This window comes from Anneissia japonica, unplaced genomic scaffold (assembly GCF_011630105.1).
Source record: "Anneissia japonica isolate Jap-2015-1 unplaced genomic scaffold, ASM1163010v1 scaffold1417_len1240632_cov203, whole genome shotgun sequence".
NCBI classification, from domain to species: domain Eukaryota; kingdom Metazoa; phylum Echinodermata; class Crinoidea; order Comatulida; family Comatulidae; genus Anneissia; species Anneissia japonica.
Genome location: NW_022727891.1, coordinates 841,816 through 857,741, shown reverse-complemented (window position 1 = coordinate 857,741; position 15,926 = coordinate 841,816). Strand labels below are relative to the sequence as shown.

The 15,926-nt window shown below is 34.0% G+C and overlaps 2 protein-coding genes across 7 annotated transcripts in view; both read left to right on the top strand.

The window, feature by feature from the left end:
• Positions 1-4,430, top strand: part of LOC117113884 (dehydrodolichyl diphosphate synthase complex subunit nus1-like) — a 6,220-nt gene extending 1,790 nt beyond the window's left edge. For both annotated transcript variants that reach the window (XM_033257362.1, XM_033257361.1), the window contains exons 2-5: positions 538-669; positions 1,289-1,444; positions 2,449-2,548; positions 3,108-4,430. In XM_033257362.1, coding sequence (XP_033113253.1) covers positions 538-669; positions 1,289-1,444; positions 2,449-2,548; positions 3,108-3,198 — 479 coding nt within the window. In that variant the 3' untranslated portion in view covers positions 3,199-4,430. The remainder of the gene's footprint in view (positions 1-537; positions 670-1,288; positions 1,445-2,448; positions 2,549-3,107) is intronic.
• A 4,888-nt stretch (positions 4,431-9,318) lies between these two features.
• LOC117113883 (AT-rich interactive domain-containing protein 1B-like) overlaps positions 9,319-15,926 on the top strand; it is a 44,772-nt gene continuing 38,164 nt past the window's right edge. For 3 of the 5 annotated variants that reach the window (XM_033257358.1, XM_033257360.1, XM_033257355.1), the window contains exon 1: positions 9,320-10,675. In XM_033257358.1, coding sequence (XP_033113249.1) covers positions 9,749-10,675 — 927 coding nt within the window. In that variant the 5' untranslated portion in view covers positions 9,320-9,748. Of the gene's footprint in view, positions 10,676-15,926 lie in introns of all 5 variants that reach the window. The other 2 variants (XM_033257356.1, XM_033257359.1) reach the window with 1 other exon arrangement.

Genomic DNA, 15,926 nt, shown 5'->3' with positions numbered 1-15,926 from the left:
ATTATTAAAATAATAATACTAAGACTAATATATAATAATAATATGAATTTAAAAAATCGAGAATTTTGTATTATTTATATGGTAACAATAATAATATCAGCAAAAATTTAAACAATACATAATGTTATTAATAACTATTATTTAATTAATATTAAAACTAACGGTAATAAAAACAACAATAATAATAACAATGACACCAATAATAACAGCAATATTATTGTGGCCGAGTTGACTTGTGGCCGAGTTGACTTGTGGCCGAGTTGACTGCAGCTGAACTTTTTGTGGCCGAGTTGACTTGTGGCCGAGTTGACCGTGACCGAGTTGGATCGAATTCCTTTTACACTTACACTCTCTCACGAGGCATACATTGTTTTAGGCCCTCTATTAGTAGAACATCACTGAATTGATATTTGTAAGTATAACTCCAATATCAAAGAGGTATCTTATTTATTTTTATACCTCCCTGGCAATATGATATAAAAATGTTTTTCAATGAATAGATTGTAAAATTGCATTGATTGTGTGTTCATTATACAGGAAAATTTAAAAGAAATGACCAAGTTATTGCTGCAGAAATTTTTAAAAAACAAGAACATTTTTTTCAAGAAGACAGGTGTCAGTTTTCATTTGAAGTTGGGAAAAGCTACATAGATGGGAAAAATAATGGTGGTAAGTAGACCTAATTCAGGTTTTATTTATTTATTCACTTGCAACTTAAATACTAAACTTAACTTACGAGGGGTACATCAAGTGACAGGGCCAAAAAAAGGTATACTTTGAAAATAGCCCTCAGGGAAAGGACCCAATTTCAAACCAAAAAATTAACTATGGTGCAAATCCATCGTCATTCACATGAACATAACATTTCTCAGGAGACAAATCTAATAAATACTGTATTGATAGTGTTTTTTTGCTTCTACCGCAATAAATATCATCCCTGTTTTTTTTAATTTGGTTTCTACTTCTACAGAAATACTGGGTAGACCATTGTTCATGGTATCACACTCAGCATATTATTTTTAATACTTCTTATGGTTCAGTATAACTCTCTTATACAAATAGTATTTGACATTTGAGACCCCATATAATTCTCATCTTATTGTTTGTTGATTTGTTGAATGTTTATAGTAGACCCAGTATTTAATGTAATGTAGTTAGATTTTTATAGTGCTTTATACAGAAACAGTCTCAAAGCGCTCGAGGTGTAGACAGGTTCTTCCTGTAATCTTCCAATATACTGTATTTGTATGATATTTCAGGTTGTAATTATTCATTTTTTATGTTTTAGTTTCAGACACTGGAAAAATTAGTATTAAGCTGTTATCACCCTGCGATGGGCGGCAAGGTGTGGTGAAGGTTTCACAACAGGTGTGTCGAGCAATTCAAGATAAAACACAAAGTATAGAGGATGTTAATTTATCACATCTGGAGACCCTAATGCAAGGTGTGTACTTGGCTGATATACCATAGGCTAAAAAATCCATAGTTTAAGGCAGAAAAGACTTTTTATAGCTTGCTTTGCAAAACCCGTAGCCCACTGAATCTGAATAAAAAAACAAGTTTGAAATGTTGACGCATAATCATCGCATATTTATACGGCAATCTGAGCAATGGCTGAAGGTTTGACCTCAGTGTGACTCTTACCTTTTTCCTACCCTCCTATGAAGATCTTCCAAAAACATAGTTTCCTAAACAATGTATAAAGAATTCTCAGCTTAACATTCATTCCTTGACTTCACCTCCCTGACTATTCTAAATTGTTGACACTAACCTCCATTAACATTTTATATGTCTTAAAATACATGGTAATGTATTTTAATACATTAATCAAACAACTAATTTAATATTGTAGCCAGCCAGCTAATTCAAGAGGCTCTCATACAATACAACAAATATTATAAATTTATGTACAGTTAAATAGTTTGAAAGTTTATAAATTAATGTGTGCATATTACAGGAATCTTACAGTCAATTAAAAGATTTAAGATTATTTTATTGTCAAAAATACAGAAATTCTGTTTAGGGTAACCATTTTAATACATACAGATACAAAAATATATACAAACATCGAAAATATAACAAGAAAAGCAAAAGTCACCTATATAAATATGGGGAAAAAAAGTCATGTATATACAATCAATACTTACAGTTAAAAGAGACAAGTGATAAACATTAATTTAGACATTTGAGTTGTAGTATCTTATGCAAAAGGTATGAATGAGTTGAAAAATCTGGAGGTGCAACAATTAGCAGAGCGTAATCTCTTTCTTGAGTATAGCCATTTAAATTAATTAAAATGTTGGTGGTTTCTATTTTCTAATATTGCGATGGTTTTCTTATAAATTATTTGGCAGCATAGGTCTTTCAGAGAGATGTATTTATCAGATAATTTACTAGCCTTATTAACCTACATAAATTATACCATATTATTATTATGTTATTGAACAGCAAGAAGCCAGTGTCCAGACCCAGATCTAGTAATAAGATGTGGCTCTGTCCACTCATTACTTGGTTACTTGCCGTGGCAGACCAGGCTCACAGAAATACAGTAAGGACAAGTCATTTACACAGTCTAAGTTTCATAAAGCAGAGAACCCCTATTAATAAGCAGATACATTTAAGACCAAAAGAAGTGTCCCTTTAATAGGGGTGTCCCCCCCCCTTAAATTCTTCCATTGTTTCACTGTACTTAAAAAGTACTTGTTAAATTTCTTCACATTCAGCAAGTTGCTCTATTAACTCAAATTTGGCAGGGAGTCAGTTTGTTTTTTTTAATCCAGGGATTTTTGTGATTGGAAAGCAAGCATCTTAACTCCAAATGTATAAATAACTGAAAATTTATAGTTTTGATAATACTGCTAGGTAGATATAATTGATAACAATTTTATTTTAAATAGATATGTAATATGAATAAAATACATTATTATTATTATTATTATTATTATTATTATTATTATTATTATTATCATCATTATTATTATTATTGTTATTGTTATTTGATTATTATTATTATTATTTATTATTATTATTATTAATCAATTAATACTCTATGTATGAATGTAGTATTATGAATCAAATTTGGTTTTTTTTTTTCTTTATATTTTCAGTTGGATTAACTCGCATATTGGTGTTGATTACAGTGACGTATATGGCATCATGCAAGCCTTCTCAAAATGTGATCAAAGATTTGGAAAATAAAATCTGCAACAAACAAGAACATTTCTTTAAAAAACAATCAATCATGGAAGGAAAGCTAACTTGAATATTTTAACTACCATCATGATGAAAAGATTGTTTACTGTTTTCAGCTGAAGAAAGATGTCATCGATTTATGTAGGTAACCAATAACAAGAGTGGTTTTCATGGGGCAACTTGCCCAACTCTGTGTATATGGTGCATAGATGTTCTGTATTATCAAGGTGGAAAGCCTCCAATCTATGTAAATGTTACCATAATGAATGTATATCTGAATGACGCCACATCCACAAATCATCAGAGTGTTCAGAGCTGTGTTACCTGTGAGAAATTCACTGAGATTAATAACTACTGTAGTGCAATAACAAAAGATATGCTTACCTTTTTTGCCAGTGTCACAATTCAAAATAATCTACAAAAATCAGAATAATATTAATTCAATACAAAAATCAGTATAATTTTGATTCAGAATAATTTTAATTCAATAAAATTATATAAATCTTCCATTCAATTTATGATAATGTTTGGTCAATTAAATATGTTGATACTGACTTTTTTAACCATAGAAAATAACAAAGTGTGCACAGAGATGATCAAAATAACCCCTAACAGTTTTTGGGTCCCAAGTTGGAAGAAGCCACTTCCGGGAGGGCTGTTTAAATAAATTTTTCTCACCACATCTAATTTCATTCTGCTATACATGGTAATACACAGCGCCACTGAAATTGATAATGCATTATAGTAAAACATGAAAACATCCTAAATTTACTGAAATGCGTTATTTTCCGGGAAGTTCTTGTTTGCTTGCGGGAGCCCTTTCGATTTCCGGGAGATTCCTGTGACTTGCGTTTGATTTGTGACTCCTGCATTAAGCCTTCTCAGTATAAGTATATGAATCTAAATTGGCATACAGGTAGTTATTTTATTACTGTTAAAAACTCTCCCTCCTATCTTTTCAAAATGTACCTCTTAAATACCACAAATTTGTAATATTTGGCCATCTCTGAATAAAATGTCTGAAATTAGTAATTTCAAATTTTTTTTAGCAAGTTTGTTGATTATACTTATAAGAATATTTTTCATAGGCTTTACTATGGTTATTTGAATAAAAATTGGTTCACGTATATGAACCAAATACATTAGTAAATTTGAAAGAAATGTCCAATGGTTGTTTTTCTTTTTTTAATGTCGTGAGTTGAAACATATTACTGTGTAAATAAAGAAAATAGACAGAATGATGTAGTTTGAATTACATGAATAGAAAGGAGAAAAATCAGTGGCGTAACTATGAGGCACGAGTCCCCTGGCTCAATTTTTGTGACGTCCCAGTGGGTCGGGGGCTGGTGATGTCCCCGATTTGGTCTTTCATTTCATTTATTCATTCAGACAAGTGCCTGGGGCCCCAAAAAGCAACAAAGTGACCATGACAAAAGTCTGGAACCCAGTAAACTAAATTAACTACATACTTGACTTGCACTTTTACTGATAAATGACTATAGCGCCCTCTAGAGATGGGCCAGGGCATATCAAAGATCTCCCTCAGAAACCGCGGCGTTTACTAATTTTTGCAATTAGTCTCTTATCGAAACAATTTCGCGGTTGGTTACAATTTTTTTATTGCTGTTCAAAGGAGGTGGTGGAGGAGGTGTTTCATTTCATTTAAAAAAAATTATTCAGTATTTGTTTGGCAGCAAAAAACTGAATTGCATCAAATTTACAATTAAAAATTCAATACAGTAAAAAGATCTAGGCCTAACATTGGCAATAAAAACAATACAATTCGTACACGCGAAGTACAATTTTGATTAAAATGATCAGATACTACTGTAAGTTAATAATAATACTGAAATATAATAAAACGAAATACGAAGGAAGACACAAAGAAAAAAGAGAAACATTAAAATTGGGGGAAATGAATAGAAAAAGCACGGAAAGACATACGAAACGCATGAAAAGACACAATACATTTCATCATCATACGTCCAATCTGATCACTGGTTAACAAGTTAAATAACTAAAAATTGCACCACTGATGCACATAATATTATAGAGTATTCACTACATTTATTTATTTATTCACGAACATCTGAAATCAATCAATCATTCTTTATTTCACTGAAAGTCTTGACTCCAGATGAATTCAAGCATACGAGGAATAAACTGCCAATGTGTATAGAACTACTTATATTAGATAAGTAAATGAGAACATTCACTATGGTTAATACTGAAAATAATAATAATTAATAACTTTGACACACCATATATCAGCCTGCAGTCATAGAATATTAATCTGAAAATAATTCGAATATTAAACTGCAGCTAATTTCAGTATTAATTATTCTTCGTAAACAACACAGTTGTCACCTCGTCACCGTACACGATGCCCACGTAACGGTCACTCACACGTGGATGTGTTATGTGGTTGTACTGATCACATAATAAATCATTAAAGGAGGACGTACTTTATATCATCCAACTCATGGGCGTCGATCGGTGGGGGACAGGGGCACACTCCCCCTCCCCCACTTTTTCAAAGTAGAGGTGATATCATATCAAATTCCCCACCACTTTTATTGTTAAAACCCCACTTTTTAAAGCGAGTGGAAAGAACAACAACAATTACGAATGACTGTCATGAATTTTGTTTCTTCACTTGTGATTTTCAAAGTGCGGTGCGTATTTCCGGACCAATACTGAGTAAAAGCGCAATTTTTGTACATTTCGTAACCATCTCAGTAACCATTCCATCGATTTTATTGTTAAAATTGGAAGCGTGTAAACCAATTATGCCAACATTTTCGTTCACACAGTCCTTTTAAAGTGAAATCCGATTGTTTAATTTTATAACTTGTAATTGTATCATGTGAAGAACTAAATGTTTATTTTAATTGAATTGAATTGAATAGGTAGGTCAAGTAAATTATATACATCAAAGATTGTTTTTTTAGTTTTATTTTCTATGGTACATTACTCATTATATCTCCTGTGATGATGATGAACTTTACTATAAAAGTGTATTTCCGGCCACTGAGGTACTATTTTTACTAAATTTCCCACTTCAGCCCCAACCATGATGGGGCTGAGATTGTTGTGGACTCACGGTTTTGAAATAAGTAAAGTAAATACATCAAACACAATGTTTTCAAGTTTTATTTTCTATTGTGCATCACACATTTAATTAGATTCTCTATTGGTTGCTGGAAATAAGATCATGAGTTGGCTCTTCAGTTTGACTATATAATGGTGATGTGATGATGATGAATTTTAGTATATAATGTCATTTCCGGCCATCGGCACTGTCCTCAAATTTTCCCCCAGCCCCAACCATGGTGGCTATGGACTCACGAAATGCCCCCCCCCCCCTTTCCACCACCTTCCAAAACAGATCTGGGCCCTTGTGCATATAGCGAGAGATTTGAGGTGCGAGTCCCGCCGCATGCAGTGGATTCGAACCCGGGTCTTCTGTTGTATATATCATTTAATTTTTGCATGTAAGCCCAAATTTTAGTTTCTCTTTTAGGCCTACATTTATAAAAATTAAGTTGATCTTTAAATTTAAAAAAATAAATTTGAATTAGCATTTTGTAGAGCTGTTACGGTAGCTTTTGCTTGAAATTTATTAACAAATTATTTTCCTCTATAATCAACAAACATTATTAGGCCTAATAGCGCAAGATCTGTTGTATAGACGATTTTGAATCTAAATTAACTGATCAGGATGGCAATCGATTTAGTGATTTTTTGATGCAAAGTCACATCAGCGAAACATTTTGTGACATCATTGCATTCTATTTGAGAAACCGCGAGGTGGCGTTATACTTAACTTACAAAAATACTACATTTGTATTTACAGTACCGTAGTTATCTGAGATGCCTCTAGTGAACTTAACTCGATTTACGTCTGTTTTTGATCCATTTAAATTGAGTTCAGACGAATTGCAATAGGCCTATTTCCTTAGAGACGCTCCAATCTCTATTTAATACCTCTTGCTATGTGGTTACGGGACTGATAAATAATTGTATAATGTGGAGATACCCTTCACGATATAAAAAAAAAAAGGCGTAATTGTTCGCGAAGTTGGACCTATAAATTATAATATTTAGACTTTTAGATGAGAGAGGGTGAGGCAGAGTTGCTCAGAGGCAGATCCAGGATTTTCGAAACAAGTGGGATACTGATATATCAGAATAAAGTAGAGCAACGGGGGGGGGGGGACGTAATATGAGGTGCAGCGATAGCCTGGGAGGGGTAGTAACATCATGATGCCCAGTCTGTAGGTCTTTGTGCGATAGGCCTAGACTGTTATCATATTTTTTCTATGAAGTCTTCAACATCATTCTGTTTGTTGTTACGATCATGGATGTATATTTATACCTCCATGCTATGATGTACTGCTGACTATTTTTTTTAATGGAAATGTATTTTCGCGCGAAATGTAAAAAATATTTTAATTTCAAGATGGGCAAAGTGTATTTATTATTACTCTATTATTATTATTATTATTATTATTATTATTATTATTATTATTATTATTATTATTATTATTATTACTATCATTCCCGGTCGGGAGGAGCTCTCCTTCCCCCTCCCCCCAAGTCGGTGAGAAAAACCACAAATCGTCGGCCCACAAAACCACAAAATGTATAGGCCTATTAGTCAGGGCCGGCGAAACGTTTTTCAAAGTGGGGGGCCCACTAGTAAGATGAATGGGAATATGAATTGTGAGCGAGCCGATCATACAGAACAGGAACATCGGACCCCCGTCCGGGATATCGCCCCCCACCCCACCCCTGTCGGGAAATTCTTGGCGCCACCCCTGAGACAGAGCTTGACCCATCTAAAACTTGTTTGACGATACTGGAAAAGGTGGGGGTTTTGAATTAAAACGATTACACAATAATTCATGAATAATATAATAATAATAATTTGAGCATTTATTAAGCTCTGATAAAATGCAGGCCTATTACCCAGTGAAATACTTTTAAAATAATTTCCGACAACACATAGGCCTACACACGAAAGGAATAGTTTTTAGACCAACAAGCGCCATAATTTTAACTAGGCGCAATCAGGTCGCAACATCAAAGGAGTGAAAGAGGAAGGGAAATTATACACACGCGCGTGTTGCCGCGTCCACGTGTGCTCTACGCGTACTTCCGTTTCCAATCTTGTTCAAGGCTGCGCGTCAGAGTTCACCAAAGATCATGGACACTTACATCAGATTATTTATGTTCTGACTTACACAGCGGACCTGAATTATAATTATTTTTTTTATATCTTCTCTGTATTGATGGTCAAATAAATAAATGAAATGACTGAACACTACAGATTCATATGGGCTTACATCCATCATTTGTCAACACTCCTTTTCAGTAATCTCATCACTCAATGTCGATACCCTAAAAAAATAGGAGGAACGAGAGCACCCAGTTCGCCGATAATTAAATAAATCATTGGTAAAATAATTAAACAGAAAATGGTACTTTTGGCTGTTGAGAATTGAATGTGAATTATTAAATCCACAAACTATCGTGGCAATGATTCTGAAAGTCCGCCGTGGCTATATCAATACAGTATTATTTTTTATTCAACGTCTGGATTTTTCTGTGTTTCAATACTATTAGTATTATATCGCCAAAATGTAATCATGAACTGTATGACAGCACTTGATACGAGACACGACACCTTCCGCCCTGTGCCGACAAACATTTCTCATCAGAAACAAAATTTGCCCGGGAAAATAGAAATAGGATTTTCATTCGATTGGAAAACAGCGGAGAGACAGCAAACAAAGGAACAGGCTGAAATACGGCCTAGTGACGTCACCACTCAATTACACTCTGGTAATCTGATAGCTTCAGGCAAGCACTCTGACCCCCACATGCACATATTTTATACTTATTTTTCTCCAACAAAGAATTAAATTATCCATTAAAATATGTAAAAGGACAATCGGAACATACACTATAAGGCATACGCAACGTTTGAATGTCAACATATACACTAAAATATGAAAACTAGCTTGTTTTTCGGACAAAAAACTCTGCAGTGGGAGGAAGTCGGAACAGCCAATCGAATGCACGATGAAAAGAATGCCATAGACTATCAACTACCTTGGAATTTTGTCTCCTATCGAGGCAGCCGAAATTAGTTCCAAATAAATGAGTAGATAGACAAATCCTATGAGTCTTGTAATTACTCAAGTGTCATATATAAGTTTAAAAACTTGAAGACAAAATATTTAGGCAGCAATTCTGGCTATGTAAGAATGTTACAGAGGAACAAATGTGGCCTATGGCGCATTGATTTTTGTCATAAATGCAGTGTAAATGTGTGTTTCTCTCTCCTATGTGCGCCATAATAAGCCCATCGTGTGATTCGGACTTCCCGATGGCAGCATAACTTTCTGTTATATTTTACATTGCGCTAAGGTGAAAAACACGTGTGCTAATCACAAGGAGCACATCTTGGACTATCTATGATTTGTGTGGGACATTCACCGGGCGGCTAGAGCCGACGCAAGGCCCTACAATCAACTGTTTTCATCGAATAATGGCTACAGAATTGGCTGGAAATGCCAACTCTGCTGGTCGAGAAAACTCGAACCAACCAGGCAACCACCTCGACGAAAATATGGATAGGCCTAACGTGAACAGGCCTATGCACGTTGGTTCAGGACCAAATCCTGCAGGACCTGGAGGACCTGGTAGTCTTCTAGGTAGAACTACGCCTACGTCTGGAAATAATTTAGCTAATCCTTCCATGAGAAATCAATCTGGGGACATATCATTGAAAATGACTGGTGCATCTCGCGATGGATACGGTGGGGGTGTACCACCACATCAACAACTGTCTGGAATGATGATGGGAGACAATAGAATGAACCCATATCATAGACCAGGGACTCATCCAGCTGGAGGTAACCCAAATAATCCATATATGAGTAACAGTGGTGGTCACATAGGTGGTATGTCTAATTTGGCAGGATATAATGGTACTGGATTTTATGGCAATGAGGCACAACAAAGGACAGTGATGGGAAGTGGTGGATATGGTGGTGGAATACCCCCAGCTACACCTCCAAATCAACACATGGTTCCCGGAAATATGCATCCGAATATGGGAGGTGGTTCCCAGCCTCCAAATCAATTTAACCAGTACGATGGACACTTGCAGAACCGAGGCTTTCAGACTTCAGTTTCGCGAAACAGTGCATCAAATCCAATGAACAATTATGCACCGCAACAACAGAGAATTTCAAGTTCTGCTCCTACACTTTCACAGCTTTTACAGGGACAAAAACCTAGCCCAAATTATTCTGCTTACTCAAGTCAAAATGTGAATAAAGGAGCTGACAATCATGTAATGGGCATGCTAGGCAACCAGACATATCCACACCAACAGTGGGGACAAAGAATGCCACTAAATACAGGACAGTTAGGCCCGCCTGGATATGGACAATCAATGGGTCGAAATCAGGTAGGCCGGCCTATGTTTTTTACACCAGTATTTTGTTTGAATTTAATGAATAATATATACTACATACTGTTATATAGTAAATATTGGTTTTTTGTTAAATGAAATTATGAACATGCTTTGTAAAAATTTTAATATTTTATTTGACTGGGATTGCAATATAGTATTATTAAACAATGGAACAACATCAAAGAAAAAATATGAAACAAACTGAAAATCTGAAACATACCGTTACAAACTTTTCAAAATTTTTACAAGTCTTATTGAAAATTGTTTGTAATGCATGTTTTTTCATCGCAAATTCTGTACCTGTACAACAGTTCCTTTTATTTATTACATTTTGCTAAGTTGTATCTGTTTGCTAATCATATACAGCCGTAAAATTAATATTTTAATAAAAAATTAGTTTTTCAAGTTTTTGTTTTAACTTAATTTGTATGTATCATCATTAGTTGTTTATGTACTGTACATATGTTTATTGATAATATATTGATGTCTCATTAATCAATATGATTTTTTAGAAATTCTGGTATGTATTTATAATTTAAATATTAAAATTGAAAAATTAATGGTGTAATGAGTTTTTAAATTTGGTGGTAAGTTAAACTTCTTATCCAACAGCTGGGCATTCAGTTACAGTGCATTGATTTGATTGGCTAACAGTCGCCATTGTGGATTCATTCATTAGACTTGATGGTCACATGTCATAATAATGTCAACATGGGTACTGACCTTCAATCTATAAATAGACAATGACTTTCATTCATACTCAAGTTATGTGAAAGGAATAAGATATTAATGGAGCAAGATTACATTACCTGTACTTTAAATGGATGACAATCAGACGGTTTTATGTCACTTTCAATATTTATGATGTCATTTTACAATTTACTTTTGTTACATCCACTCATCTATTTTTCCCATTAGTGTTCTATTTTAGAGATCAAAAACCTATTTATTACATATTTGGAGTAGGAATGTCATATTATTATTCATAGAAATTCATTTTTTATATAACTGACTTGTTAGTATCGTACATTATTCTAATGTTATCGCATTGTGTGATGTTTAGCAATATCCTGGTGTCTCGGTGCATTCAAAAAAATTTTAAGAGCTTGTGCGAAATGTCAGTCAACCAGCAGACTTGTGAATATGCTTAAGTTGTGCTTTTGAAAATATATTCCATAATGGAGATAAATATGATGATAATATTATTTTTTAATCAAGATCTTTTATCCAGCTGTCAGTCTACTACAGTAGGTAGGGTAAGGAATGTCTTTTCAGTTTCATTGAATGTCTTTAGATATTTTAGTTATTGATGATAGGGAGTTCTTATTTTTTTACTGTTTTAGTGCAAAGCATATTTTTTTACTGTTATAGTGCAAAGCATTTGTTAATGTTAGTTAACAAACTTTTAATCTAGGTTTGATCACACTAATTAACAATATCAGACCTTATAAATGGTATGAATGAAGAAATGGATTGCTAAAATTTCTTTTGTCCACTTGCAGTAAATGATAAGAAGTAGAGTTATCATGGAAATTTTAATGTCAAAGCAGTTTTCCAATTTAGCTCTTGTAAAACCATAATTACTGTCCGCTATGTACACTTTCTCAGACAGTAACTGGTAAAAACATCAGTCTACAATTGTATTTGTAAGAATTTACAGACTTGAATGTCAAATTTTATGATGTTTGCTCGAAGTTAATAAAACTGGTAGAGGGCTGGTTGTTAGAGGTTTAATCTGTTCATGGTTTGGTATCATCAAGTCTTGGCATCTCTTAATAAGCTTGTTACTCATTCATAAACTCGCATACAGTATTTTACATATTACAAAATATTTAACCTACAAAATAAAGAAACTTTTTTATTGTATTTATTATTTTGTAAAAAAGATGATTGCATTTAATAAGTGAATATTATTGTCTTTCATGCTCTTGACTGTTGTCAGTTGTCAGATAATTGATTCGTTCTTTTGAAATGTAGTATCCCACAGTGAAAGCTGCTGCAGTAGCCCAGGATCTATGCAGATTCTTTCCCTAATGTCGGGAAATGAATTCACTTGTCAACAGAAATGTGTCTTTGTGCCTAATTTTATACCATCAATTCAGTGTGTAGAATGATTAACCTAAAACCATTGCGTATCTTTTTGCTGGTAATGTTTTAATTTTCAGCTCATGTTGAGTTCATTGTTAAAACTGCATGTTCATTTTTAATTAGGTTAGCTTGGCAATTAAAACATATCTTGAATTTGTCAAAAACCAATTACATTGAACTGTGCTGGAGGGTTATGTGACGACAGTATTTGAATTAATCATGTTTAGTAGTTTAACTAATTATCCTTTAACGATGGTTTTACCATAGGCCATTAAGAATTTTGTCTTGATCAAGTCAGGTGGATAAACATTTTGACAATAATAATAAAAAAGTGTCTGATTTTATACATTATTCTAAATGATTTAAAAAAAATAAGTACTTAATTTACTTGCATTACAGTGCAGATGTAAATTACGAATGCTGTCCGTTTCTACAGTACGCGTAACCTACGTGTAGGAACCATTTTGAACATAGCTACAAAGGTCATTGTTATTTTAATTAGCTGTGCGATGATCGTAGACCGGATTGTCGGATTGATAAACAATATTAAAATATAGCTTATTTACCAGCTTTCAAAACGTGAGCAATCTTGCAATTTACTAATAAACAATGTTACAATTTTATTGTTCGTTATTTCCTACCTTTTAGATTGATTTTGTTTTGAAACCGTGTTTAGCTAGGCCTAGGGTAAGCTATGTTCAAATTGTTATGTTGATCTGCATCAATGAGGAGCCTAGGAGCAGACATTAATTAAATACATGTGGTATTGTTCTGGTAGTAGGCATGTACTTCTTTCCAACAATATTAATGAAAAATCAATAAATTTCGTGTACAAATTATTACGATTTCTACATAAAAATTAAAAATAGGAACCGCATTCTGTATTCCAATATGTTTGCTTTGCAATGCAACTATAGAAATCGCTACCTTGCCATTGACTAACGAAATTTACGATTTTTATAAAATTTCATGTTCTTACGGTATACTGTATAACGTTAAACTGTCATTTTGACAGTGTTGGACTTGGGTGCACAAAACGAACATTTGAGTAGATACAGAAAATTTACTTATTTTTTCTGCGTAATGAGTCTCATGAACAACAATACACCACGACATCGGTAAAATTAATGTTGAAATAACAATAAAATTTCAGTCTAATGTTAGTGCAAAATATCATTAGGCCTTTGTAATCACCACATGATGCACGATTATCATGGCATCTAACACGCGCATTGGTAATTCGTCAGACGCTAATGGTTAATTATGGTTTGGTTGCTATGGTTTTTGAGACAATCAGCGTGTAGGGGCACGCGGCGCGTAGAATGTCGATGCCAGAGTTATATCCTTTGATGTTCCGAGATGTGCGTCCTTTTGTTGAATTGCCTTGGTATAACTTGGGAATTCCCCATCATAGCTATTATGAACAACAGAGCTGCAGTGTTGTCTGGGCCTGCTGAGACAAACTAAAAGCATGTGCACTGCACTGGGAAAGCCAAACAATTAGCGTTCGTATGCGAAATTATACGTACCGAGCATAGTAAGCTTTGTGTAGAAAATTCGCTCAGACAAGTTTTTCACACGAAATAGGAAAGAAATTATTTTGAGCACCGACGGTAGTTTGTTCATTTCACTCATTCCACATGGTTTTAAATTATAAAATAACAGCGCGTTAATTAGACACAATGCTGCTGTTGAATGCAATACTTTGCAATAAGGTTTGTTTATTAGTGTACTGTGGTTTGTTTATTGTTATAATATTGAAATAGTAAACAGCCAGAAACTAACAAATCTCTTTTTACATTATGGTGGCCCTGAAAAGGGCTGTTTGTTTTGAGTGTTTTGGGGTTTTTGATGATGTCATCGTCCGTACAAGGCGTACGTAAAACTGAGGATTCCTCTAACTGATATACAATATACGAGGTTCTACTGTAAATATTCTCTAGCTAGGCTAATTTTAAAAAAATACAAACAAGTTCCCTGGATCAGTATTAAGTACTGGATGGAATGGCTCAGATCATGATAAATAATTTGGAGCACAAAACGTAACTGACATTGTGAAGGCTACAGTACCTTTGTTGAAATAGCAGATAGAACAACTCCACAAATAAATGTCGCATGGCTATGGAGTTTTCGAAAAATGGAGCTTGAAAAAAAACAAAAACGATGTACTTTAGCAAGTATTTGAAACTTCTGAGTGATGTCAAGCCTTCGCCGAAATGGCTAAAGCAGATGGTTATTTTTTTGCCAATCCAAAATAATTTTTGCCCATGACGACTTAGCAATCGCTTAGCGTGAGCCCAGGACCTCAGTTTTTCATTGTCAGGCTTTGAAACAAAGCGTAATTATAATATTTAACACATTTGCAACAGAAATTTTACTGTAAGAATGCATTACTAATAAATGGTATTTTTTAGAAGGTGACTCCTAAGTGATTTTAATTCCAATAAACCATTCTTGGGAAATGGTAGTATTGTATACAGTACATTAGCTGTTATAAAGGTAGGGGTAAAAATATTCAAACAACCTCTGCATACTTTGACAGGCTTATAAGGTTCTTGCTGGATTTAGGCAGTGCTATTTATGCACTGATTTTTTTTAACCATAAAGGATTCATGGTAGCTAGCAGGTAATTTACAAGGGTCATTTCAGGTCATTAGTAGTTAAGTACTTTATTTTTAATAATTTATGGAAACATGTTGAATTGAGAATATAAGAATTATTTTCATATATTTTTGACGAAAATGAAATATAATCTTTAACAGTAACATCATACTCACTTCAAGATCGTGCCTTCAATAGACCGAATCAGTGGCTGGGATCACGTGACTTATAGTGGGTATTACTGTAGGGTTTGTTTACATCTATCGAGATCGCAAGACGACAGTGCATTGAATATGGCTTCGCTTTGTTGTTGATGTAAGTCACATGATAGATGTTGCAAATGTTGGTTGGAATACAAGTTATAATTTGGTAAATCACTTAGAAGTATTCCAAAATTAAATTTTCAAACACTTGTCAGTTTAGTTTGGTAAGGCTCCAATGAATAGTGGGAATGAAGCCTGGAAGTTTTTCAAGGAAAGGTACGGTACCTTCACAATGTGGGAGTCGTCGCCGGCTGAGGTACTTTTTAGGCCTACTGTAAATCAAGAATATTATT